The sequence below is a fragment of the Heteronotia binoei genome, chromosome 3 (genome assembly GCF_032191835.1).
Source record: "Heteronotia binoei isolate CCM8104 ecotype False Entrance Well chromosome 3, APGP_CSIRO_Hbin_v1, whole genome shotgun sequence".
Classification (NCBI taxonomy): Eukaryota; Metazoa; Chordata; class Lepidosauria; order Squamata; family Gekkonidae; genus Heteronotia; species Heteronotia binoei.
The window spans coordinates 175,730,766-175,755,545 of record NC_083225.1 but is presented as its reverse complement, the minus strand read 5'-3'; the positions used below and the strand labels follow the sequence as shown (position 1 = coordinate 175,755,545).

At 42.7% G+C, this 24,780-nt stretch overlaps 1 protein-coding gene across 1 annotated transcript in view; it reads right to left on the bottom strand.

Annotated features, from left to right (window-relative positions):
- MRE11 (MRE11 homolog, double strand break repair nuclease) overlaps window positions 1-24,780 on the bottom strand; it is a 47,423-nt gene that overhangs the window by 16,455 nt on the left and 6,188 nt on the right. The window contains exons 6-16 of the mRNA XM_060234926.1: window positions 21,266-21,407; window positions 17,940-18,054; window positions 16,553-16,738; window positions 15,793-15,964; window positions 14,590-14,670; window positions 13,974-14,100; window positions 12,876-12,979; window positions 10,771-10,944; window positions 7,966-8,028; window positions 7,146-7,350; window positions 3,184-3,267 (exon numbers count right to left, since the gene is read on the bottom strand). Of these exons, the coding sequence (XP_060090909.1) occupies window positions 3,184-3,267; window positions 7,146-7,350; window positions 7,966-8,028; window positions 10,771-10,944; window positions 12,876-12,979; window positions 13,974-14,100; window positions 14,590-14,670; window positions 15,793-15,964; window positions 16,553-16,738; window positions 17,940-18,054; window positions 21,266-21,407 (1,453 nt within the window). The remainder of the gene's footprint in view (window positions 1-3,183; window positions 3,268-7,145; window positions 7,351-7,965; window positions 8,029-10,770; window positions 10,945-12,875; window positions 12,980-13,973; window positions 14,101-14,589; window positions 14,671-15,792; window positions 15,965-16,552; window positions 16,739-17,939; window positions 18,055-21,265; window positions 21,408-24,780) is intronic.

The window sequence follows — 24,780 nt, the reverse complement described above, 5'->3', positions numbered from 1 at the left end:
ATTCCCTTTCAACACTCAAGTTGATAAAGAGCAGCATGTTCTTCATGCCCTTCATTACACAACAAGCCCTTCTTCCCCCACAGAACGAGTATACTGCTAACCATAAAATACTCAGTTCAGATTGAAAGGCAATGAAAATAAGAAACCATGCTAAGGTTACAGACAGCAACCGGCCCGGTTGAACGCACACTGTGCGCTCTGACAACACGATTACCGAAAACCACACTGTGCAGTATCAACTTCCCACTGTGCTCTTTCCGTCTGCCTCAGCGGTTGTGTAGCCTTATTCACAATCATCATTACTCCCAACAAAGGAAGAACAATGTGAGCTGCTGATGAAATCACAGCAAACAATTTTTTTTAATGCTATACAGAGCAACTATGCATGAACACGTTCCTGTGCAATAGCAGCTGGGTGCCAAAGTATCCCATGAAGCAGCAGCAGTGGCAATAACATTTTGCTTGCGTGACAACAGATTTTAACATAAAGTAATTAAAACCAGTCACGCAAAATGAATGTCAAGGATTTGCAAAAGGAAAAACCAGGCAGAATCATTTTTAGCCATGGCATTGGACAAGTTAACAACCATTAAAAAAAAAAAAAACTAAAATCCTGTGATGTGTGTGCCATTTACACGACCAAAAAAAGTGTGTGTGTGTGGGGGGGGGAATCAAACAGACAATAGATCTGAGTCCAGTAGCACTGTAGAAACCAACAAGACTTCCATAAGCTTCCAGAGCCAGTTTGGTGAAGTGGTTAAGTGTGCAGACTCTTATCTGGGAGAACCGGGTTTGATTCCCCACTCCCTCTACTTGCACCTGCTGGAATGGCCTTGGGTCAGCCAGAGCTCTTGCAGAGGTTGCCGTTGAAAGGGCAGCTGCTGTGAGAGCCCTCTCAGCCTCACCCACCTCACAGGGTGTCTGTTGTGGGGGGAGAAGATATAGGATATTGTAAGCCGCTGAGTCTCCGATTCAGGGAGAAGGGTGGGGTATAAATCTGCAATTCTTCTTCTTCAAGGGTTAGAACTCCCTTGGATCCGACAAGGGAACTTTGACTGTCAAAAGCTTGAACCCTGAAAATTTTGTTGGACTCTAAGGTGCTACTGGACTGGAATCTAGCTCTTCCTTCCACAGTAGACCAACATGGCTACCCTCTGAACCAAGCAGGCAATGGCTTTTGAGACTGTGGTGATCTAAAGGAGGCCTTTGCCACTGGTCAGCATGAAAGGGGAAAGGAACTGGGAACCACCAAAAATCAGGGGAAGGAAGGGGTTCTTCTGCTAGCAACTATGAGATGCTTCTGGACCAACAAAAAGGGCTTCACCTGTCAGCTTATTCAGTACCCTGGACAGCTCTCTGTAGCTCAGGCAGGAAAACCAGCGAAAAATGACTGCAATTTGAGAAGGGAAATTAATCCCTCCTACTTGCTTCTTCTCATTAAAAATAAAAATGTAGCAACAACATATACCAAACAAAAGCAAAGAAATTTATCCGGATATAAGAAGGGGGGTGGAATAGGGGGTGGTGGAATTAGTAGTGATCTAATTGTCTGAAGGACTTATTTTATTTATAAAACACAAATGCCACCTTTCTTGTCCAGTCAAGGACACCAAGGCCTCTAACAGGTAAAACATAAAAACATGTTGCAACAGCAATTCAAAAGAACAATTAAAACCAAAACTGAAATACATAAAATAGTAATTAAAAATGAAAGAGTAAAAGAGCACATAAGATAGTAATTAAAACGTAGGGTAAGGAAGGAACACTGAGTGGGTCACCAGATGAAACAAACAAACAAAAAGCCTTCTAACTGACGGAAGATAGTAGCAGAATAAGACAGATAAATATTCCTTTAATAGGGGGCAAGAGTTCCATAATTTTGGTGCCATGACTGAGAAGGCCCTCTCCTGGGTTGCCATTCACCTAATCTCAGAAGGCAGCAACACCTGAAGCAGGGCCTCGAAAAATTACTGTAGAGCAGGGGTGGCCAAACTTGCTTAATGTAAGAGCCACATGGAATAAACATCAGATGTTTGAGAGCCGCAGGACATGAATGTCAGATGACTGAGAGCCACAAGGCAGGCAGGCAAATAGATGAGAGAGGAAGATGGAAATGGAAAGAAAGCAACTTTAACTTAAAATGCATTCTCCAAGCTGCTGGCCGGCTTGGCTTGGAGAAGTGATTAAAGAGAGAAATGCCTTCTCCAATCTGGCCAATGGGGCAGTAAGGGCTTTGAGAGCCACACAGTATGTGTGAAAGAGCCACATGTGGCTCCCAAGCCACAGTTTGGCTACCCCTGCTGCAGAGATCAGGTTGGTTCTGATGTGTGTAGGTGGCCCTTCAGGTATGCTGGTCCCCAACTATGCAAGGTTTTAAAGGTCAACACCTGAAACAAACTGGCAGCTGGCATAGATGGGCCAAGACTGGAGTGATATGGTCCCTACAACCCACTCCGGTCAATATCTTGGCTGCATCGTTCTGTACCCATGAGACAATTCAAGGGAAGCTACACTTAAGTGAAACCCCCAAATGTAAAAGGGAAATAAATACCTAAACATTATCGGCTATTTAAATACAATCCCCAGCCATCTGAAATACCTGGTTGTCAGTGTAATAAGAGCTGGGATCGAACCCTCCTCCCTCTTCCAATGATAGTCAAGAACAGAATAAAGGACAATTGCTTAGAGTCGTCTTTTCTACATTACTTAAATAATGGGATTCAATCTGCCCCCACTGCTTTAACTTCGGTGGTAAACTGGGGCAGAACCTTCCCTTCACCTGGTGGGGGGGGGCGGGGGTCAGGAGTGAGGGCATTCTGCTATTTTTTATTTTATTTATTTAATTTTTAAAAATTTACTTTGGATTTATATGCCGCCCGCTCCACGAGCGGACTCTGGGCAGCTAACAAACAAACCAACAAAAATCAGGGGAAGGAAGGTTATTGAACTCTCAGAGTTTGAGAGGTCTGCATTAATCTTTCTGGATTGCCTTATCTAATGGCTCTCTCTGAACCTTCCTGCCAGCTGGCAACAACCTGGGGTTTCAGTAACACAGACAAAATGTTTCATCTTAGTCAGAGGAAAAGGGAGGGGTGCCTGGCCTGTCACCACAGAGGACCCATGCAGAAGTTCACCCACTTTAAACATGCACCATATGTTGATTCATTTGCATTTTAAACATACCATCCAAGATAGACATGTTCTTCATAGGAGTGGATACGGGATTATATGTCCTGCTGCTACTTGTCTGCTCTTGACCTGTAATCCCTGTAGGAAAAAATAAGCAGACATTTACATTTTCCTGTAATCCCTGTAGGAAAAGATAAGCAGACATTTAAATTTCTTCCCTCTATCAACTAGAGAGCCCGTGTGGTGGGTGGAGTGTACTCAGCCACAACTCCTCAGTTCACAGAGTGCCCTCTGAGCCACAGCAGCTTACTCTGAATCTACAGCACAGAGCTCCTGGGTTGACTGGTGTGTGCAGGTGGCTGGAGGAAAACCCCCAAATACAGCACTCTCAACTCGTTGAGTAAGGGTGGAATAGAAGTGTAATAAATAGTAACGGTGGCTACACAAACCTGTCAAGTTATGTGTTATTGCTGCCTCACTGTGTAAAGGCTACAGATTACATTCAATAAGTGGGGAGAGAAGAAATAAGGCCCTTAAGTCAGATCTCTTTCAGAGACTCTGGAACCCAACAGCAAACCTGGAGCTTCTAAACCACAACACTTGCTTTCAGTGTGGCTGGCATCCCAATAGCTACTTTGGACAAATCCCACAAACCCAAACTTCAAGACAGAGCATTTGCAATTGCTGCAGACCCAAAGCAGAGCATATGTGCAAACAGCAGGCAAATGGAAAAATCCTCTGCAAGCCTCTGTATTGTCATCCTTGGAAGATACAAAATTCGTCTTGGAAAAGTACAGTGAGGATATCATCTAAGTAATGAGGCACCTGAGGCTGTAAACACTAATTCATTACACAATGAAGCAAAAGAAGATGGCATATGCCTGCATTTTTTTTTTCAGAGCCCTCCAAAGGAAAGGTGTCATATGGAGAAGCTACCGTACTTCCTTGGAGTATGGAAATCAGAGTGTTCTTGAAAGCTTCTATCAGCATTAGAGTGGCAGCTCAAAAACCTTCCTGACAATCAAAAAAGCTACCGTGTTGGTCACCAGACTGAATGGCAGAGGCTGAAGGTCAACCATTCTGATGCTGGGGCTGAGACAGAAGAGCAAGCGCTGAATAAAAACAGAACATAAGAAGATCCCTGCTGGATTACACCAGTGGTCCATTTAGTCCAGCACCCTGTCTCACACAGTGGCCAACCAGTTCCTCTGGACAGCCAACAACAGGGCACAGAGGCTGAGGCCTTCCCCTGATGTTGCCTTCTGGCTCTGGGATTCAGAGGTTTAGTGCCTCTGATGTGGAGGTTCCTCTGTCACCATGGCTAGTAGATAGATAGATAGATAGATAGATAAATTTATTGTCATTGTTCTCAACAAAAAGAGAGCAACGAAATGAGGTGCTCTTCCACAAACATACCAACACATCAAACACACATATTCATATTCATACCATTTAAACACATCTAAAACAGATAAACATTCATAAAACCATTAAAACCATTTAAATACATCTAAAACAGATAATCCTTCATAACCCTGCATTTAACCTAACCACAGCACTTGGATAGAAACTGTCCTTAAATCTGTTTGTCCTAGCCTTCAACACTCTATATCGTCTACCTGACGGTAAGATCTCAAATAGCAAATGGCCCAGATGTGAAGGGTCCCTTAGGATGATTTGTATCTTCCTTTTACATCCCATAGTAGCCACTGGTACTTATCCTCCATGAATCTATCTAACCTCCTTTTAAAGCTATTTATTCCTGTGGCTATCACTTCATCTTCTGGCAGCAAATTCTACATTTTAATCACTCTCTGAGTAAGCCTGTATTTTCTTTTGTCTGTCCTCAATCGACTGCCCATCAGTTTCACTGGATGCCCTTGAGTTCTAGAATTTTGGAAGAGAGAGAAAAAATTCTTTGCCAATTCTCTCCACTTCATGCATAATTTTATACACCTCTATCATGTCCCTCCATTTGTTGCCTTTTCTCATAGGGAAGGTGCTCCAACTCCCTAATTATCTTGGTTGCCCTCTTCTGTACTTTCCCCAGCTCTGCCATGTCTTTTTTGAGATGCAGTGACCAGAACTGTACACAGTATTCAAAATGAGGCTGCGGCATAGTTGCATACAGGGGCATCACTATCAACTGTTCTATTCTCAATTCCTTTCCTAATAATCCCTAACACAGAGTTTGCCTTTTTTCACTGCTGCAGCACACTGGATAGGCACTTTCATTTCCACAACACCACCAAGATTTTTGGAGATCCTCTTGGAGCTCATCATAGTCAGCCTTGGTTTTCAACATCTTGAATACGTTTGTGTCATCCGCAAACTTGGCCACTACACTACTCACTCCTAGTCAGAAGACGACTGCAGATTTACACCCAGCCCTTCTCTCTGAATCAGTCTTACAATCTCCTTTCTTCCCCTACAACAGACACCCTGTGAGGTGGGTGGGGCTGAGAGAGCTCTCACAGCAGCTGCCCTTTCAAGAACAGCTGTGTGAGACCTATGGCTGACCCAAGGCCATTCCAGCAGCTGCAAGTGGGAGAGTAAGGAATCAAACCCGTTTCTCCCAGATAAGTCCATGCACTGAAGCACTACACCAAACTGGCTCTCTTTATGAATAGATTAAATAGTACTGGCTCCAGAACTGATCCTCATAGGACCTCACTGCTTACTTTCCCTCCATTGTGAGAACTGTCCATTGATTCTTACTTTTTGCTTCCTGTCATTTAACCAATTTTTAATCCATAAGAGATCCCATTCTCTTATCCCATGACTGCTAAATTTACTCAGGAGTCTTTGGTGAGGCATCTTTTCAAAACTTTTAAAAAGTCCAAGTATATAATGTCCACCCAGTCACCCCTGCCTACATGCTTGTTCACTTTCTCCAAGAACTTCAAAAGGCAGGACTTCCCTTTGCAGAAGCCATGCTGATTCTCCCTCAACAGGCTTTGTTCTTCCATATGCCTAATAATACTATCTTTGATTACGGTTTCAACTAATTTGCCTGGGACAGATGTTAGGATGACTATAATTTCCTAGTTCCCTTCTGGATACCTTTTATGAAACTGGTGTAACATATGCTGCTCTCTAGTCTTCTGGAACAGCAGCTGAATTTAGTGATAGGTTATATATATATGAGTTAGTAGATTAACAATCTTCCATTTGAATTCCCTAAGAACTCTCAGGTGTATACCATCAGGACCTAGAGACATTTCAGTTTGTAATTTCCCCAATAAGTCTAGAACGTCATCTCCGATCACCTTAATTTGGCAGAGTTCTTCAGATCTCCCTTCCTGAAAACACGTGTCATGGATAAATGCCTCACACTTTCCATAGTGAACACAGAAGCAGAAAAGTCATTGAGCTTCCCTGCCATATGAAATCAAATGTGAAAGTTTTGGACTTTAGAGGCAACTTTCCATTGACTTGAATGCTGAACTTAATGGCACTGTGGTCACTGTTCCCAACTGGTGTAGCAACCTCTACATTTCTCACCAGACTTGCTAAGAACTAAGTTCAAGATCACTAACCCTCTGGCTGGTTCTGTAACCAGTGTTTCAGTGCACAGTCAATGAAGTCTTAAGCAACCCTGAGAATAGCCACTGGGCATAGACAATATGGCAATCAGGCAGATCATTATAAAAACAGAGTGCCCCTAAGAATTGTCACTTCATCAATAAAGATGTGATCTAAATTCTGTCTTTGCTGTACATCAGTGTTCCCTCTAAGCTGAGGTAGTGTGAGCTAGCTCACAGTTTTTTAGCCTCTGGCTCACACATTTTTGCCTTAGCTCAGGAAAAATGGCCCCAGAGCAAGCTAATTTATGCAGTAGCTCACAACTTTAATGCCAGTAGCTCACAAAGTAGAATTTATGCTCAGAAGACTCCACAGCTCCACATGTGTCACAAATATACTCATCCCTTGAGGAAAAAGTCTCTCAAGCCTTGAGGCAATTTGAGAATACGTACCGATGTTTCTGATTCATAAGACTGTGCAAAGCTACTGACCTCTTCCTCGTCGAGGCGCTCCTCTCGCTGGTGGGTTCTGTCCTCTCGCGCCTCTTGCCCGACCTCCTCTTCCTCTTCCCCTGCTGGGTGCTGAAGAAAGATCCCCATCTGAATCATCATTGGCTGCGTCCATGAGGTCATCATCACTCATGATGACATCCTGCTCGGATCCCTGAGATCTCTGGGATTTGGCCCTGTTGATAGCCTGAGAGAAAGGAAATAACTCGTTTCGAGTACACAAAGATGGTTCTGTTGAATCAGAAATCAGGTACCCCCTTGCCTCTCCATCTCCAAAGCTGCCCATGCAGACATTAGTAGGGAAAGAAAATTAGATGTATTTATTACTAGAAGAAAGATGAACAAGGAAGAAATGGAAGAGTCTGAACAGTCAATTTGGAAAACAATACGATCTTCAATCTTTTTCTGAAAGAAAATCAAGTCAGTCAATCTGTATGTATGAGCGTGAAAAGAGTCATGTTCTACAGTATCAATGTGGAATGAGGCTCCAATCCACATAATAACCATCCTGAGAAAGATCCAGACATAAACCACAAAACATACACACTGTACATTCAAAACACACTGAGGAAAACTGATTTCTCCGACCTTTTAAAACTCACATCTCAATGGCTACGTAAGCCAGCCCCGCCATCCTAATTGCAATATTTCTGACCCATTAAGTTATTCATTACCACATAAAGCAACCAAATCCAAATGTCTCTGTTCCCTTGCAGGCAAATACACATGCTTGTCCAGCTTATGTTTTCCTTCCAAGTTTTCAGCTTAAAGAAAAAAGAAAAAGAAAAAAAGAAGAAAATACCTCATGAACTTCCTTGTCTTCCTCCTCAGTATTATTTTTTCTTGACTCTCTGAACAGTCGCACCTGCAATATATCGGTATTAAAAGATAACTATGATAGCAAGGCCCAGTTTGAAAGATAAATGCTCATGCCTAAGCCCTGCCCACACAGTTTTTCCTGTTTTCTCCAACTGTCACAATTTTGTCCCTGATTGTCTGTAGATATAAATCCCATTTGCAACAACAACATTAACAAAACCACGAACACTAAAACCATCGTCTTTTAAAAATGATTAATAAATAAGCCTAAGTAGAGGCTTTGCTCTACTTCAAAATTAAGAAATGTTAGGGCTATACAAGAGAAGAACTGTGTATGTTACATATCTAGGACTGAACTTTATTAAAGCAGTACTAAACTGTGATTTTCAGTTTTGGCTTTAGATATTTAATGTACTTTATTTATATCATAAGCCACCTTGAGCTCCATAAGAAAGAAAGGTGGCTAATAAATGTTTTAAATAAATGAATATACTATATCAGAGAAAGAAAATGAGACTAGAAAAGAAATTTCTTGTTACAAGTTCACTTCCTCGTCCTTCCAGAATACACTATTTTGAACAGTTTATTAGGTCACTGCCCTTTTTTTAAAACCCACACATGAAAAATGGCATTAAATAATTTGATTCAGAAGAAGTGTTATTTAAGTGCCAAGGCAAGAAGGCCACATTATGTTTTGATTCATCAATATTGGTCATGCCTCTTAAAGACAACTACAATTATGAACACATGCCATTTTTGGTCAATTGAGGAATCAGTTGCAATGCATTTCATGCTGCCATTCACCACCCAATAAATGATAAGCTGTCCTTTTGAAATCAGCAGAACTGCTCTGAAGGAAGTGACTTTAGGGTTGCAGCTTAAACATAGCTTTACTAAAACAGTGCCCCTGGATACGTCAAAGTCCTGGATGCTACTGCACTTTTGATGGAGTTCGGCCAACCCACTCAAGAATCTAGGGGTTATACCTGACACAACATTATCGCTTGGAGGCACAAGCTAATTCAGTTGCTAAAAAAAGATTTCTTCCATCATCACTTAGCCAGGAAGATGGCCCTCTACTGTAACATGGCTGATCTGGCCACACAGACCCCTGCCGCAGTAATCTTAAAGCCACACCACTGTAATGCCCTCTGCACTGGTCTGCCCTTGAAGAGTGTTCAGAAACTCCAGCTACAATAGAACTCTGCAGCTCATTGACTTTTCGGAGTCAGGCCTATTGCACAGATTCTGCAGCCACTCCATTGGTTGCCAATTGATTTCTAGGTTGTTTATTACTTACAAAAACTATGCACAGCCTAGACCTCACGTATCCACAGGACCGCCCCTGCAGGTGTACTTGAGACAGCTTCATGCACCTGAGGACAGCCTTTGCAAGCTGCCATCCTGCAAATGGGTAAAATCAATCACTGTCTGTACCCAGGCATTCTCTGTTGTGGCTCCCACCTGATAAAACAGTCCGCTAGATAAGGCCAGGAAAGCTCCCGTACTTCTATCATTCCAAAGAATATGTAAAATGGGAAAAGGATTATGATACAAAAAGAGTCGTTTAGGAGGGAATAGGATTTTTAGGCTGTTTATAGCACATTGCTTAATGGATTATCCTAGTTATTACAGCGGTCTCTGATAATCTGGTTTTATTGAACTTTTTTTCTGTTTCTGTAGCAGTATTGAGTTCAGTGAAAAAGGCAGATTATAATCAGTGGTTCCTAGCCCTTTTTTGGAACAGCAATCCACAAGTCCAAATTTAATTGGTATGACCTGCTTAAAAACAGCATATACAAATCAACAGAACTACAGAAGCAGGGAACCCACCGGCTATAGATGTAGCTAAAAGAAGTAAATATCTAGGGGGGGAAACTGTGGCTCAAGAAAAGGGCACAATCTTGAGATGGGCCTCTTACCTGACATCCTGTAACTTGGAGATGTCCTAAACTGAAACTGGGACCTTTTGCTTGCAAGAACTGCACTCTTCCTTTCAGCCACAATTTCTCCCCCAGATATTCTCAGCCTGAGACACTGGAGAGCCACTGCAAGGCGAGTCAGCAGCACTGAGCTAGAGAGACCCACGTTCTGACTCAGGGTTAGCAAGCTTCATATATTTATAATATGTAGAACAAATCAGTAGTCGTGCATTTATAACTTTATAGTGTTAAACACATAATGCAAAGGGACAACGTACATCTAGCAGACGTGCTTAGTTATTTTGACCCATGAACAGAAATGGCTTACAGAACATAAGAACAGTCTCGCTGGATCAGACCAGTGGTCCATCTAGTCCAACATCTTGTTTCACACAGTGGCCAAACAATTCCTCTGGACAGCCAATAACAGGGCACAGAGGCTGAGTCTTTCCCCTGATGTTGCCTGCTGACTCTGGGATTCAGAGGTTTAGTGCCTCTGAATGTGAAGGTTCTCCTCAGTCACCACAGCTAGCAGGCAATGATAGACTACCCTCCATGAATCTAATCCCCTTTTAAAGCTGTTTACTCCTGTGGCCATCATTACACTCTGGAGAAAAGACTAGATGCAAACATTCCACTAGTTTTCTATGTGGATGAAAAACAGAGTTCTTAATTTCCACACAGTTCTTCAGCATACTAGAGACAGTTGGCTCTCTACCTGTTACATTTATTCGACTTATTATGGACATCTTTTTATTGTACCTAATAATTTGTTTTCATTAAAAGTTTTCCAAGAGGCCAGGCAACATCAATGACCTTCAGCGATGGTACTCACTACAACTGAGAGAAAGATGGACCCTACAAACCTCTTCATCAATTTTTGCTTCCTCTGCATCTATATGCCGTTCCTTCAGAAACCGCTGGGTCTTTTCTAGTTGGAATTTCACTAGTTCTTCTATAGCGTCTTTTTCCTCCTTGTCCACAAACTCCTGCACTGCTTCTCCCATGCCCCTTTCTGTCAGGAGGGAGAGCTGCACTTTCTGGAAAAAGTACAAACAAAGGGTTTCAGTACACTCATATACTTATTTTAAAACAATAGGATTGACTCACGTTATCTAATGCTATCTTCAGACAAGTGCAAACACAAAAACCACTTAATACTATGATTTCTCTTTTTGCTAACTGTTTGATTGTTCCATGGTAGCTGTTTTCAAAAACATGTTCCACAGTAAATTAATCTACCTTAGGTGCTGTAAAATCCCTGCTGTTTCTGAGCCAGAAAATGAATGCTGCATACATCCAAATGCCACAATAAACAGAATTTACACATCGATCAGTGCAAACACAGCTTGCCACTGTGTTCCCCTCACTTCCTGCCTTCCTCTTGTGGGTGAAGCTTTACTGCTTTCATACAGCACCAATTTGCCAAGAAGTCCAAAACTGCAAGCACACCAGCAAATTAAGAGTTCATCCCCCACCTCACCCCCTGCAGTGTCTTAAATGAACTCAGAAGGAAGAGAGCCAGTTTGGTGCAGTGGTTAAGTGCGTGGACTCTTATCTGGAAGAACCGGGTTTGATTCCCCACTCCTCTGCTTGCAGCTGCTGGAATGGCCTTGGGTCAGCCATAGCTCTCATAGGAGTTGTCCTTGAAAGGGCAGTTTCTGTGAGAGCTCTCTCAGCCCCACCCACCTCACAGGGTGTCTGTTGCGGGGGAAGGAGATAAAGGAGATTGTAAGCCGCTCTGAGTCTCTGATTCAGAGAGAAGGGCGGGGTATAAATCTGCAATTCTTCTTCTTCACTCTGCTTAGGTTTGCAGAATCTCAGCTGGGGTGGGTGACTATAGAGACAAATTCTAATTTGCCAGGGTGCATGCATCTATATACTGTGACAAATTGGAGTTTGATCAAACCAGGAAGTTTTTGCATGCTCCACACAAGAAAAGGAGCAAGGAAGGAGGAGGAGGAGATGATGATGGTATTGGATTTATACCCTGCCCTCCATTCTGAATCAGAGTCTCAGAGTTGCTCACAATCTCCTTTACCTTCCTCCCCCACAACAAACACCCTGTGAGGTAAGGTGGGGCTGAGAGAGCTCTCACAGAAGCTGCCCTTTCAAGGACAACTTGTCAGACTATGTTTCATTGAAGTTACATTTGCTTTCTGAATTTATTATATGTTGCCTACTAACCTGAATGTTTAATGAATTCCTATGCTACTAATCCCAAGTACCCTGCATAGTAAAGGGGGGTGGGCGGAAATGGATGTTATCAAGGTTCCAAAGGCCAGCGAGGTCTTTGAAGTGCAGAGTACTCAGCTAACTTCCCAGGCGCCTCCTGAACAGAGCAAGGACATCACCAGGAGGGGGATGTAACCATCAACTGTGAAAGATAAGCGGGCATGTGAAAGTGTTACTTGCAGGGTCAGTCTGTAGTTTTATTATGGGAAATAGTTTAAAGCACAAACCCTTTGAAGTGTATTCATAAATGCCAATGGTCCGAGCCATTTGTTATCAGTTCCAATGAATCCATGCTAAGAGTAACATTGTAGTTATCAATAAATGCAACTTAGTTTTCAACAAAAACAAGTCTGATCATTTTGAAACTTCAATGAACCCTTTGCTGACACAACTTGGCTGACCCAAGGCCATTCTAGCAGCTGCAAGTGGAGGAGTGGGGAATCAAACCTAGTTCTCCCAGATAAGAGTCTGCGCACTTAACCACTACACCAAACTGGCTCTCAACAAGCCGTGTTTGTGCCCAACCGCAGTTTAACTGCAGCTTGATGCGATGTCTCCTTGCAATCACATCTTCTGGACAGAACTTCTCAGTTTCACTTCTTCGATAATAAGGAACCAAAGACTAGAAGACTTAAAGAAACAGAATGAAATTCCAGAGAAGTAAGCACTGACCCTCAAGTGCTACCACCAACAGCACAATTTAAATTGCAACTGAAATCCTGAAAAATAGGTTTACCTTCTCTGCTGTCTGGAAGTACTGCTTCACAAGATCCTCCACCCTCAAAGTCGCTCCTTCTGATGCAGGCTTGTGAACAAACTTGCCAAAGTTAATCTCCTCTGCTAAAGAATGGAGAAAGAAAGGTTGTGCTCATTTAAAGAGAATGTTTTGTTACTTAAAAACCTACATCATGCCAAATGACAAAATAGTAACTCACATCTGCAAGGTAAAAGAATTCAAGAAATGGGGGAAATCCTAATGAAATCAGACATGAGAATTTCTTTCAGTTTAAAACATGTATATTTTCCATTGCACACACATTCCCACCCACCTCTGGCAAGCACAGCTTTTCTGCCTTTCTATTTAGCTTCACAGAATATGCATGACTCTGTGAAGAGAGTCAGAGAACAAGTGTGTGTTTCAAATGGATATTCTGCAAAAGAAGATGTACCCAGCATTCTCTATGGACTTGCCACCACAAGCATGTATCTGTTGCAAATCCGTTTTTCTGACTGCAAGAAATTACTATAATAGATGTATTGTCTATAAAGCCAAGGAAATCTAGTTGTTTAGCTTACAGAATCATTCCCAATGGCATTCAGAGATTCCTCAGAAAAGTGCAAATTAATAGTACAACAGTCATTTTCTATCATTTCTCCCATTTTCCCCTTTTCAGATCCATTCACTAAGGCCACAGTGTAGCTTAAAAGACAAGAGGACTTAAAGGGATCATCTGAATGGCTCTCCCTGGGTCTCTTGAGACAAGGACTGAAGACAAGAACACGTAGTGCTCCAAAATACACTCTCTACATAGTGAAGTACTCGGAAAGACAAGAATGCTAGAAAAAAGCTGAAGACAGCAGTAAATGAGGAACAGCTAACATTTCAGGATAGATTCAATAAAGGAAGCCACAGCCCTCAGTCTGCAAGATCTGAGCAAGGCTGTTAAAGATAGGATGTTTTGGAGGCCATTAATTCATCAGGTCACCATGTCAGAAGCAACCTGATGGCATTTAACACAAACAATTAATATACTTAATTCTCTGCCAGCAATACTGATTTTCTTTTTTAAAAATCCAAAGAACCTAGAGATATGCAAACTGCTCTCTTTTTTACCGTTTTTCTCTTTTTGCTCCCGATGTCTGAAAAAATGTATGACATCTTTTGGATTAGCTATTCTGTCCATGTATTTCTGGCTGAAACGGACAACGCTGAATGGTTCGAAGCCACCGCTGTAATCCACCTTCAAAGGAAGAGGACATCAAAATTTGAGGCGCAGGAACTGGCACTCTCATTTAGAATACAAATAGGCATTTAGAATACAAAAAGGCATCCATTTAGCTTAACACATTTGTGCAGCCTTGAATTAGTTGCAGGACAACACATAAAAAGTCCACTAATCACCATTCTGGATCCCATTTGGGGGGAGAAATGCGTGTTACCGTATCTTAATACACAAACCCATTTCTAATCATTCATCTCAGTATCAGCTGTATCTCCATGACATCAAAGGAAAGTGTCTCACCTCTGATGACCATGTGTCCTTTCCTTCTTAAAGGCTAAACAGCCTATAAATTATCAATCCCAACAATTCCACCAAATTAAGGCACATACTACCATGAAGTTCATTTAGTGCCATGCCAGTTAGATTTTGCAGAAACAGCGCATGCAATTTTGCTGAAACAGTATATTCAGGATACGTTTTTTTAAATAAGAAGGAATCTTATCTTACTCGCAATCTTATAAGAGGTTTCTCTGGCTGCCTGGGATTTCCAAGACGAGCTCTTTCTGCATTGTCCAACATAGTTTCTACCTTTACCGAAAAAAAGGAAAGAAAGATTAGATGCAAAAAAACACCCCATGCTACCCTCCAAATGTTCTTCCTCGCTGTGAAGAATATTTAAAATTATTGTTTATAAAAATTAAAATGTACCATTTAAAAACATTCAAACCAAAGGCTTTCTTTCTGGTACAGAGCAATGATCAGCAACAGAGTTGGGAAGACCTGCCGGTTCTTTCCATTTATGCTAAAAGACACTGCTGCTGCAAAAATATTAAGCGCTATCAGAAATCAGTCTGCCCTATTTGTATCAAGTATCACTGGATTCTAGTTTTGTCTTGAAAGATGTGGCACAATAATGGAGGGAAATCTACATGAAGCCCCTTATTCATTCCCCAAACATGCTGGATCATTATGACCACCAAGAACTGGAAGCAGGCCCAACTCTACCTTTCTACGCTGCCACAAGGCCACATCCAAAAAGGGAGAAATACTTCCACAGGACTCAGGAAGGCCTTTGGCATAACATTAGGTTTTTTTCTCCAAGAGCCTTGACCTTATGCCACAATGAAATTGGGTGCTAATGACGTGATGTACACAGACAGCCAGCAGCTTAGTGCCACAACACAAGTTCTCAAATTCCAGCTCCAGTGCACGTGACCACTGCAAGCAGACAGGCTAGATGCCTTCAGCTTCTACAGTCCATTACACTCCACTCTGTTGCAAACAGAAAATCCCTACATCCTATGCTATGTCAAAAATGAGACTAAATTATCATCCCTATAGAAGATGTTGATGATGATATTGGATTTATATCCCGCCCTATACTTCGAATCTCAGAGTGGTCACAATCCTCTTTACCTCCCCCCCCCCACAACAGACACCCTGTGAGGTAGGTAGGGCTGAGAGAGCTCTCCCAGAAGCTGCCCTTTCAAGGACAAGTGCAAGAGCTATGGCTGACCCAAGGCCATTCCAGCAGCTGCAAATGGAGAAGTGGGGAATCAAGCCTGGTTCTCCCAGAGAAGAGTCTGTGCACTTAACCACTACACCAAACTGGCTCTCCATACATAGCCTTGTATCTGAAAGTCAGAAACCCATCATTCTCCCTCCCCAAGAGCTGCAACACTAACCATGTTAGAAGGATTAAACAGTTACCTTCTCCATGCAGAAAGCTTGTACGGCTTGCATTACTTTAGGATTGTCAGGGTTAAAGATGTCTGGATGTTCAGTTAAGACAACATCTTCAATATAGAAAGGTCGCACCGTCTGGAGAGGAATCTTCCGCAGGTTCATCTTCTTGCCCTTGATAAGCAGCAAGCCAACATGCCTGGAATAAATGAGCAGAGTGGATGGGCATTTGATATCAAATATGGTAAAAGAACGGCAATCACAACCTTTGCCTCTAACAAGTTGACACAGCAGGCACCCTATTAGAAACCCATGTTTTGAGCTTTAAAAGATGGACAGAATAAAATTTAAAAACAGTAAAATGACAATAATTAACTAGTCAGATGTGGCTAGATATTTCATATCCCTCACTAGAGGGGGAGATAAGGAGGCCAGGCTTGTTGGCAAACCATCGTTTCCTCAACAAAGGCCTGGCAGAACATCTCTGTTTACAGGCTCTGCTGAACTACATTAGGTCCTAGATGCCATTAGGCAGAGAGTTCCACCAGGCTGGTGCCAGACCCTGGCTCTGATTGAGGACAGCTGCTATCCTTCAGGCCAGAGATCATCAGCAGATTCTAGATCCTGTGAATTTCAGGGAAGGTATTTGTGAGTTTCCTGCCTTGTGCAGGGGGTTGGACTAGATGACCCTGGAAGTCCCTTCCAATTCTATGATTCTTATCTCCAGAGCGTAATGCCCTTTGGGGGGTATACAGGGGGAGGTGGTAAACAATGGCCAAGAACCTACTTTTTCACAGCTTCTCCTGGTGACAGAGATGTGACCACTGAACTTCCTGGCTGAGAAACATAGAAAAGCTGCTGCTCGTTTCGAGTTGGCGAAATTTTACATTCGTGCTCATGACCCCAAATTACAAGATCAATAAAATCATCTAAAAACTGTTCCGGAATGTAATTTGTGGCACCGTGTTTACTCCTGTTCCAAGAAAAAGAAACAAGCAACAGTTGCAAAAGTGTACATGAACACTGAAATTAACACGAGACATTACAGTTGAAATCTAGGTGGTACTTCTGCATGCACAATTTCCAGAAATCAAGTCAAGGGAAATCAAAATGTTGGGCTGGAACCCCCAAATCTGTTCCACTAGCAGTGGTGCTTTCTGAGTCCAGCCTAAGAAGCCTTCATCTGACCCAAGAGAAAAGCACCATCAGTAACAGAACCCAATCCATTGGGTTTCCATACCAAAAGCTTAACACCCAAGAAAGCAGAGAAACACACGCAACAGCATTGGGATATTACTCATGTGATATATTTACATATCATTTTCCTGCCAGTGCCCTGACCTGGCTAGCCTGATCTCATCAGATCTCAGAAGCAAAGCAGGGCTGGCCCAGATCAGCATTTGGATGGGAGACCACTAAGGAAGTCCAGGGTTGCTATGCAGAGGCAAGCAATGGCAAACCACAACTGTTCCTCACTTGCCTTGGAAATCCTATGGGGTTGCCTAAGTTGGCTGTGACCTGATGCCAAAAAATAAAAAAAAATCTGCCAGTGCATTTAAGGTGGTTTGGGACTCAAACTAACACCTAAAATGTAATATGCACAAAACGAGAAGGAAAGGAAGAGAAAAACAAGCATGCTCAGGTACTAACTCGAAGATTTATGGCTGTGCCTCTGTGATTAACTGTAGTCTCGATGCGGGAGTGATGCTTCTGAATGCAGAATGCAGCACCACCTCTATCAATATCCTGTGAGTTCAATGCTGTGGGGTTTGGAAAGCAATTGGAGGGGTGCAAAACAAAACCCTGCCCTATCCTCATTCATGAATTTCAGTTCAGAAAAAAAGTGTACCCTTATGGGATGCCCCATCAAGCAACACAGCAAAACATTTCTGAAGTTGAGACATTTAGTTTGCTGCTCAAAGAATAACTCAATCAATGGTCCACCTGGCATGCAAACTTTTCAAAACCACAGGGACGATTTTAAAATCTGGTAGCGGAAGCTAAAAACATTGCCCAAGATTATGTTCATTCAAACCCGCTTTGCATTTGTATCAGTTTTTCATCCCCATCTCACTATTATTTCTTTAGATGCTATGATGCATTTCGCATTGGCAAGGAGAGGGGGGATGGAAAGTGTGCAGATCCACTGGCATGCTGCAGTACAACAGCAGTACCTGTTCTGATGAATCACAAACAGATTAAACCAACTATCCTCATCTTCCTTTGGCCGCAGCATGGTTACTTGTTTGTTCACAAACATTCGGTACAATCTCTCATCTGGAATAGCTCCTGGAACAGACACAATTTACAAATTACAGGTAATGAGATTTTAGTGTCCAAACACGGTAAACACTGCACAGTGCCATGAAGTGACAGATGGCCCCAGGAGAGCAGATGGATGGCAAACCGCCCCCACTCGCTGTATCACTGCTACTGCCGCAGGGCAGTGCTAAAAGCCACTTTTACAAATTTGGCTTCATTTGTGGATTCGCTCATTTTCTTCTTGTGGCAAGGTAGTTTCTGCAAATACTCTCTTACACAAAGTATTTTTTAAATTGTGGTTGAAATATCCAGAGATCTGTGCTTCCCTCATATGATAGCCTTTCTAGGACTCATGGGTCTTACTTTGTATATTATTTAGCTACCAAGGTTTCTAGTTCTTGTGGAAAGAGTGCTTCCCTCTGTTCTCTGACCTTAAGGAAGTAAAGATCTCCATAAAATTCAGAAAGAGGAAGAAAGAAGAGCATGTAAACTGTGAGGAACACACTTCAAATCAAGAAAAGCGATGGAAGATGAAGTGGAAACAGAACCCGGTTGACAGAAAAAGAGGAAAGAAAAGAGAAAACAAAAATCTCCAGGCTGTCATGTCAAGGAGATCCACAAGGAATGCATAAATACAGGGGCAATAACCACAACATAAACAGAATATGTTGCAAAGTGACTCTTCCAGCGTAATCCTAAACAGAGTTACACCTTAGACCACTGGACCTTGCAGTAAAGGGAAACATAGTATTTAACAGACAAGGATGGAGGCATTAAATGTAAAGGTATTCAGGCTGAATTTTCAGAGCTCTATGAAACTTGATACAGAATTCATTTTATCAGCCTGGATAAGACTTACCCCAACATGTTTTTTTTCTTTCTTCCCCCCCACCCTTTCCCTCTCCCTGATAGCAAGTATTTTATACGATGTACTAAAAACAACAATTTAATTTTTTTAAAAATCTGCTACACTGGAAACAAGCAGAGCAGGTAACTCCCCGCAATAAAGCAGGATGGGCAGCAACAAGCTAGGAAGGAGACTCTGGCACTCTGCTCTGTGCTGCCCACCAACTTAGACCATTTTGTCTCATATTGGAGAAGGCACTAAGATGGCATTAAGCCAGGATAGCCGTAAACCCATCTTGGTTCTGTGGTGCCTGTGTATGCACTCTTCCCACCTTCTGCCTCACACAGAGCGTGATGGAGAAATCCTGGTTTAAAACAAACTCTGGTTGATAACTACAAATGCAGACATGCATATACCCTCCCCTCCCCCAGATTCCAAACCTGGATTAAATTGTGGCTTAAGAGTTCTGACTGGGGTAGGGACAGGCTAATTCTGGTTATAACCCATGTGCCTTGAATTCAAGCACTGCGACTGGAGTCTGTTTTTTCTATTTACTTCATTTATATCCTGGCCTTTCTCCTTAATGGGGCCCCAAAGTAGTTTATATCATTCTCCTCTTCTCCATTTTATCTTCAGTTTGGTGTAGTGGTTAAGTGTGCGGACTCTTATCTGGGAGAACCGGGTTTGATTCCCCACTCCTCCACTTGCACCTGCTGGCATGGCCTTGGGTCAGCCATAGCTCTGGCAGAGGTTGTCCTTGAAAGGGCAGCTACTGTGAGAGCCCTCTCCAGCCCCACCCACCTCACAGGGTGTCTGTTGTGGGGGAGGAAGGTAAAGGAGATTGTGAGCCGCTCTGAGACTCTTTGGAGTGGAGGGCGGGATATAAATCCAATATCTTCTTCTTCTTCTTCACAACAACCCTCTGAGGTAGGCTGGGCTGAGAGTGTGTAACTGGCCCAAGGTCACCCAGCAAGCTTCCAAGGCAGAGGGGGGATTCAAACCCAGGGCTCCCAGATCCTAGTCCAGGGCTGGCCAAACTGCTGCCACATGTTGCTGTTTCACACATATTGTGCGGCTCTTGAAGCCCCCACTGCCCCGTCAGCTGGCTTGGAGAAGGCAGTTCTCTCTTTAAATCACTTCTCCAAGCCAAGCCAGCTTAGAGAATGCATTTAAAGTTAAAGTCGCTTTCTTTCCACCTCTCCCTCTCCCCCATTTATTTTCCTTCCTTTTTGCTCTCAAACATCATTTATTCCATGTGGCTCTCACATTAAGCAAGTTTGGCCACCCCTGTCCTTGTCTGACACTCTAGCTGCTACACCACACTGGCTCTCAGTGTGTCAGGATTCCATCATCCCACTCGATATGTGAAGAGAAGGGGAAGAAGAATTGGGGTGTTCACACGTGTCCCAGCTTCATGCTGGCTTAGCTTGACATCTGAATGCAGTCCTGCGGTTACACATGAAACAATATAAAATGCCATTAAAAAATATCCAGACGCACCCATCCTTTGACTGCACATGTGCTGCTATAGCATCAAAAGTGGCATCCATGGCCCTCATGCACCACAAAAATGAGGAACCGATAGGAGGAGGACGTAAAATGCTAAGTGAAGCAGGGAGTTAAGCTAACAGTCCAATTTCTGATGAGGACAGACAGCAAGCAAGTAAAGCTTTTTTAAGTTAATGTCCCACTTAATTATAATAACCATACACACTGGACTTTTACAGAACAATCGTAAGTAAAGTTAATAATCGTAATTATTATGTGCTGTCAGGTTACACTCATCAAGACCCCAGGAGGACCATGAGGTTTTCAAGGCAAGAGATGAGCCGAGGTGGATTGTCACTGCCTTCCTCAGTGGGAGGGGGAGGAGGAAGCTTTGGGTTGCACCCTACCAGCTGACTGATTACCAAAGCACTGAGCTCATCCTGAGCAGGTACGTGAAAGCCATGCACTCTCCTCGGCCATAGACTCAGACCTGTCTCTGGGCTTGGGAACCTCTCTCTGAGGCTGCACAGAAAACAAATCCCTCTCCTCGGGAAACAGGAAGAAAACAGCATCACCTCTCAAAGTGAACCGCTGACCCCACTTTCCTCTGCCTCTTCAGCATGAGACAAGAGGTGCTTTAGAAGAGCCCATGAAACTGCAGGGAGTGCCTATTCAGAAGCAGTTCCTTTCATCGTGGAACAACACATGGAACTTCCCAAACATCTTGCAGATGTTTTTGTGATTCACATCACGCCCCCCTCTTTGGCAGCCAATCGGTGGTGGTGGTCACTGCCCTTCTCAAAATTTTACAAGTGACCGGACAGTCAACAAGGTTGACGACCCCTAGAACACGTTATTTGGTTAGATGGATGAATATTCTGACTCATCACGACAGCAGCTTACCTAGTCCATAGAGAGCAATTTTTGAATTGCCCTTCTGAAGCAAAACAGGACTAACATCTATCTTCTCTACAGATGGTGATCGCCCAAAATGATTCAGAAGTCCTGCACAGCTTAAAATGTCCAAAGCACAAAGTGCATCTGCCTGTAAGAAAAAACAAGGGCATTACACACTCTAAATTTCCACCCTGGCTAAACCTGACTTATAAAGAGCCACTCTAAAAGGAGATCATCTGTGGTAAGTTAATATTGATAGCAGGCAACTGGCCAATTAAGTGTCTGTAAAGCGACGGATTTTTATTTACCACAAACAATGATCAAGGATACACAGGAGTATCCTTTACCCAGGCTAATAAAACTTTTTATGGGCTAGCAGCTTTTGTGGACTTAGAAAATCCAAGCTAAACCTAATGATAAGTAATGAAATCCTGGGAAGCGTTACACAAGCTTATCTGTCTAAAACGTTTAAAATGCATTTTAGTGGCTCTGTAATGCAGTTCCTTTATTAGTACAAACAGAGGCTAGGATATAATGTTTATTCTTAACAGTCCAAAAAAGTGAACAGCTTTCCAGTACAATCCTCAGTAGAGTTCCTCCGGGCTAAATCAGTGGAGTAAATCTGCATAAGATTGCACTGACAAGCTGTTTGCATCTTTATACCAATTCAAAAATACATTTGATCCTATCTTCTGATCGCACTAACGAAAGAATGGTATTAAAGCCACAGTATCAAATGTATTTTGAATGCCTTACATAATGAGCGTGAGCCTAATGAGCGTGAGCCTAATAATTATAGAACATTTAAAACCCTGAATGCATCTATTCCACACTGTGCAGCATTCCTCAAGTAATATTTTCTAATATTTATTGATTCATCCATAATTGCTGTGAAAGGGCAAAAAGTCATCTAGCTGTTTTAACAACAAACTGACATCTATAGTGTTCCCAATGCTTTGGGTTGAAATAGAGGGCCCAAAAGGAAATTTAACTATGGGAGTTTGTTATCGCCCACCAAATCAAAAGATAGAGGATGACTAGAATATGATGGAAGGCTTAAAGATAGTGCCTAGAAGTAAAAACTGTGTCGTCATAGGTGATTTTAACTACCCGCACATTGATTGGGTCAATATGTGTTCTGGTCGAGAGAAAGAGATTGAGTTTCTAGATGCTCTCAATGACTGTGCTATGGAGCAGATGGTCTCTGAACCTACCAGGGGTGGGGCGATCCTGGATTTGGTCCTAAGTAATGCCCAAGACTTGGTGAGAGATGTAAAAGTGATCGCACCACTTGGGAGCAGTGACCATAACGTTATTGATTTCACCATTTGTATAAATAGAGAGTTGCCCCAAAAGACCAGCACAACCACATTTAACTTTAAAAGGGATAAATTCTATGAGATGAGGAGGTATGTGAAGAGGAAACTGAAAGGAAAGGTAAATACAGTCAAAATCCTTGGGGAAGCTTGGAGGCTATTTAAAACTACAATCCTAGAAGCTCAGATAAAATATATACCACAAGTTAGGAAAGGCACAAACAGGTATAAGAGAAGGCCTGCACAAACAAACAAAGTAATGGAAGCTATAAAAGGTAAGAAGGACTCCTTTAAGCGGTGGAAAGCTAGTCCAAGTGAAATTAATAAAAGGGAACACAGGCAGTGGCAAATCAAATGCAGGACTGTGATCAGGCAGGTAAAAAGGGACTATGAGGAGCATATTGCAAAAACATAAAGACCAACAATAAAAATTTCTTCAAATATATTAGAAGCAGGAAACCAGCCAGGGAGGCAGTGGGGCCCTTGGATGACCAAGGGGTCAAAGGATTACTGAAGGAGGATAGGGAAATGGCTGAGAAGCTGAATGCATTTTTTGCCTCCGTCTTCACTGTGGAAGATGAGAAGTGTTTGCCTGCTCCAGAACCACTTATATTGGAAGGGGTGTTGAAAGACCTGAGTCAGATTAAGGTGACAAAAGAGGAGGTCCTACAACTGATAGACGAATTAAAAACTAATAAGTCACCAGGTCCGGATGGCATGCATCCAAGAGTTCTGAAAGAACTCAAAGTTGAACTTGTGGATCTTCTGACAAAAATATGTAACCTTTCATTGAAATCTGCCTCCATTCCTGAGGACTGGAAGGTAGCAAATGTCACCCCATCTTTAAAAAGGGTTCCAGAGGAGATCCGGGAAACTACAGGCCAGTCAGTCTGACTTCCATACCGGGAAAGTTGGTAAAAACCATTATCAAGGACAGAATGAGTAGGCACATTGATGAACACGAGTTATTGAGGAAGACTCAGCATGGGTTCTGTAAGGGAAGATCTTGCCTCACTAACCTGTTACATTTCTTTGAGGAGGTGAAAACATGTGGACAAAGGAGACCCAATAGATATTGTTTACCTTGACTTCCAGAAAGCTTTTGATAAAGTTCCTCATCAAAGGCTCCTTAGTAAGCTCGAGAGTCATTGAGTAAAAGGACAGGTCCTCTTATGGATCAAAAACTGGCTAATTAATAGGAAGCAGAGAATGAGTATAAATGGGCAGTCTTCGCAGTGGAGGACGGTAAGCAGTGGGGTGCCGCAGGGCTCAGTACTGGGTCCCATGCTCTTTAACTTGTTCATAAATGATTTGGAGTTGAGAGTAAACAGTGAAGTGGCCAAGTTTGCGGATGACACTAAATTGTTCAGGGTGGTGAGAACCAGAGAGGATTGTGAGTAACTCCAAAGGGATCTGTTGAGGCTGGGTGAGTGGGTGTCAACGTGGCAGATGAGGTTCAATGTGGCCAAGTGCAAAGTAATGCACATTGGGGCCAAGAATCCCAGCTACAAATACAAGCTGATGGGGTGTGAACTGGCAGAAACTGACCAAGAGAGAGATCTTGGGGTCGTGGTAGATAACTCAATGAAAATGTCAAGACAGTGTGCAATTGCAATAAAAAAGGCCAACGCCATGCTGGGAATTATTAGGAAGGGAATTGAAAACAAATCAGCCAGTATCATAATGCCCCTGTATAAATCGATGGTGCGGTCTCATTTGGAATACTGTGTGCAATTCTGGTCACCGCACCTCAAAAACGATATTATAGCATTGGAAAAAGTGCAGAAAAGGGCAACTAGAATGTTTAAAGGGTTGGAACACTTTCCCTATGAAGAAAGGTTAAAACGCTTGGGGCTCTTTAGCTTGGAGAAACGTTGACTGCGGGGTGACGTGATAGAGGTTTACAAGATTATGCATGGGATGGAGAAGGTAGAGAAAGAAGTACTTTTCTCCCTTTCTCACAATACAAGAACTCGTGGGCATTCGATGAAATTGCTGAGCAGTCGGGTTAGAATGGATAAAAGAGGTACTTCTTCACCCAAAGGGTGATTAACATGTGGAATTCACTGCCACAGGAGGTGGTAGCAGCTACTAGCATAGCCAGCTTCAAGAGGGGGTTAGATAAAAATATGGAGCAGAGGTCCATCAGTGGCTATTAGCCACAGTGTGTGTGTATGTGTGTGTGTGTGTATATAAATTTTTTGG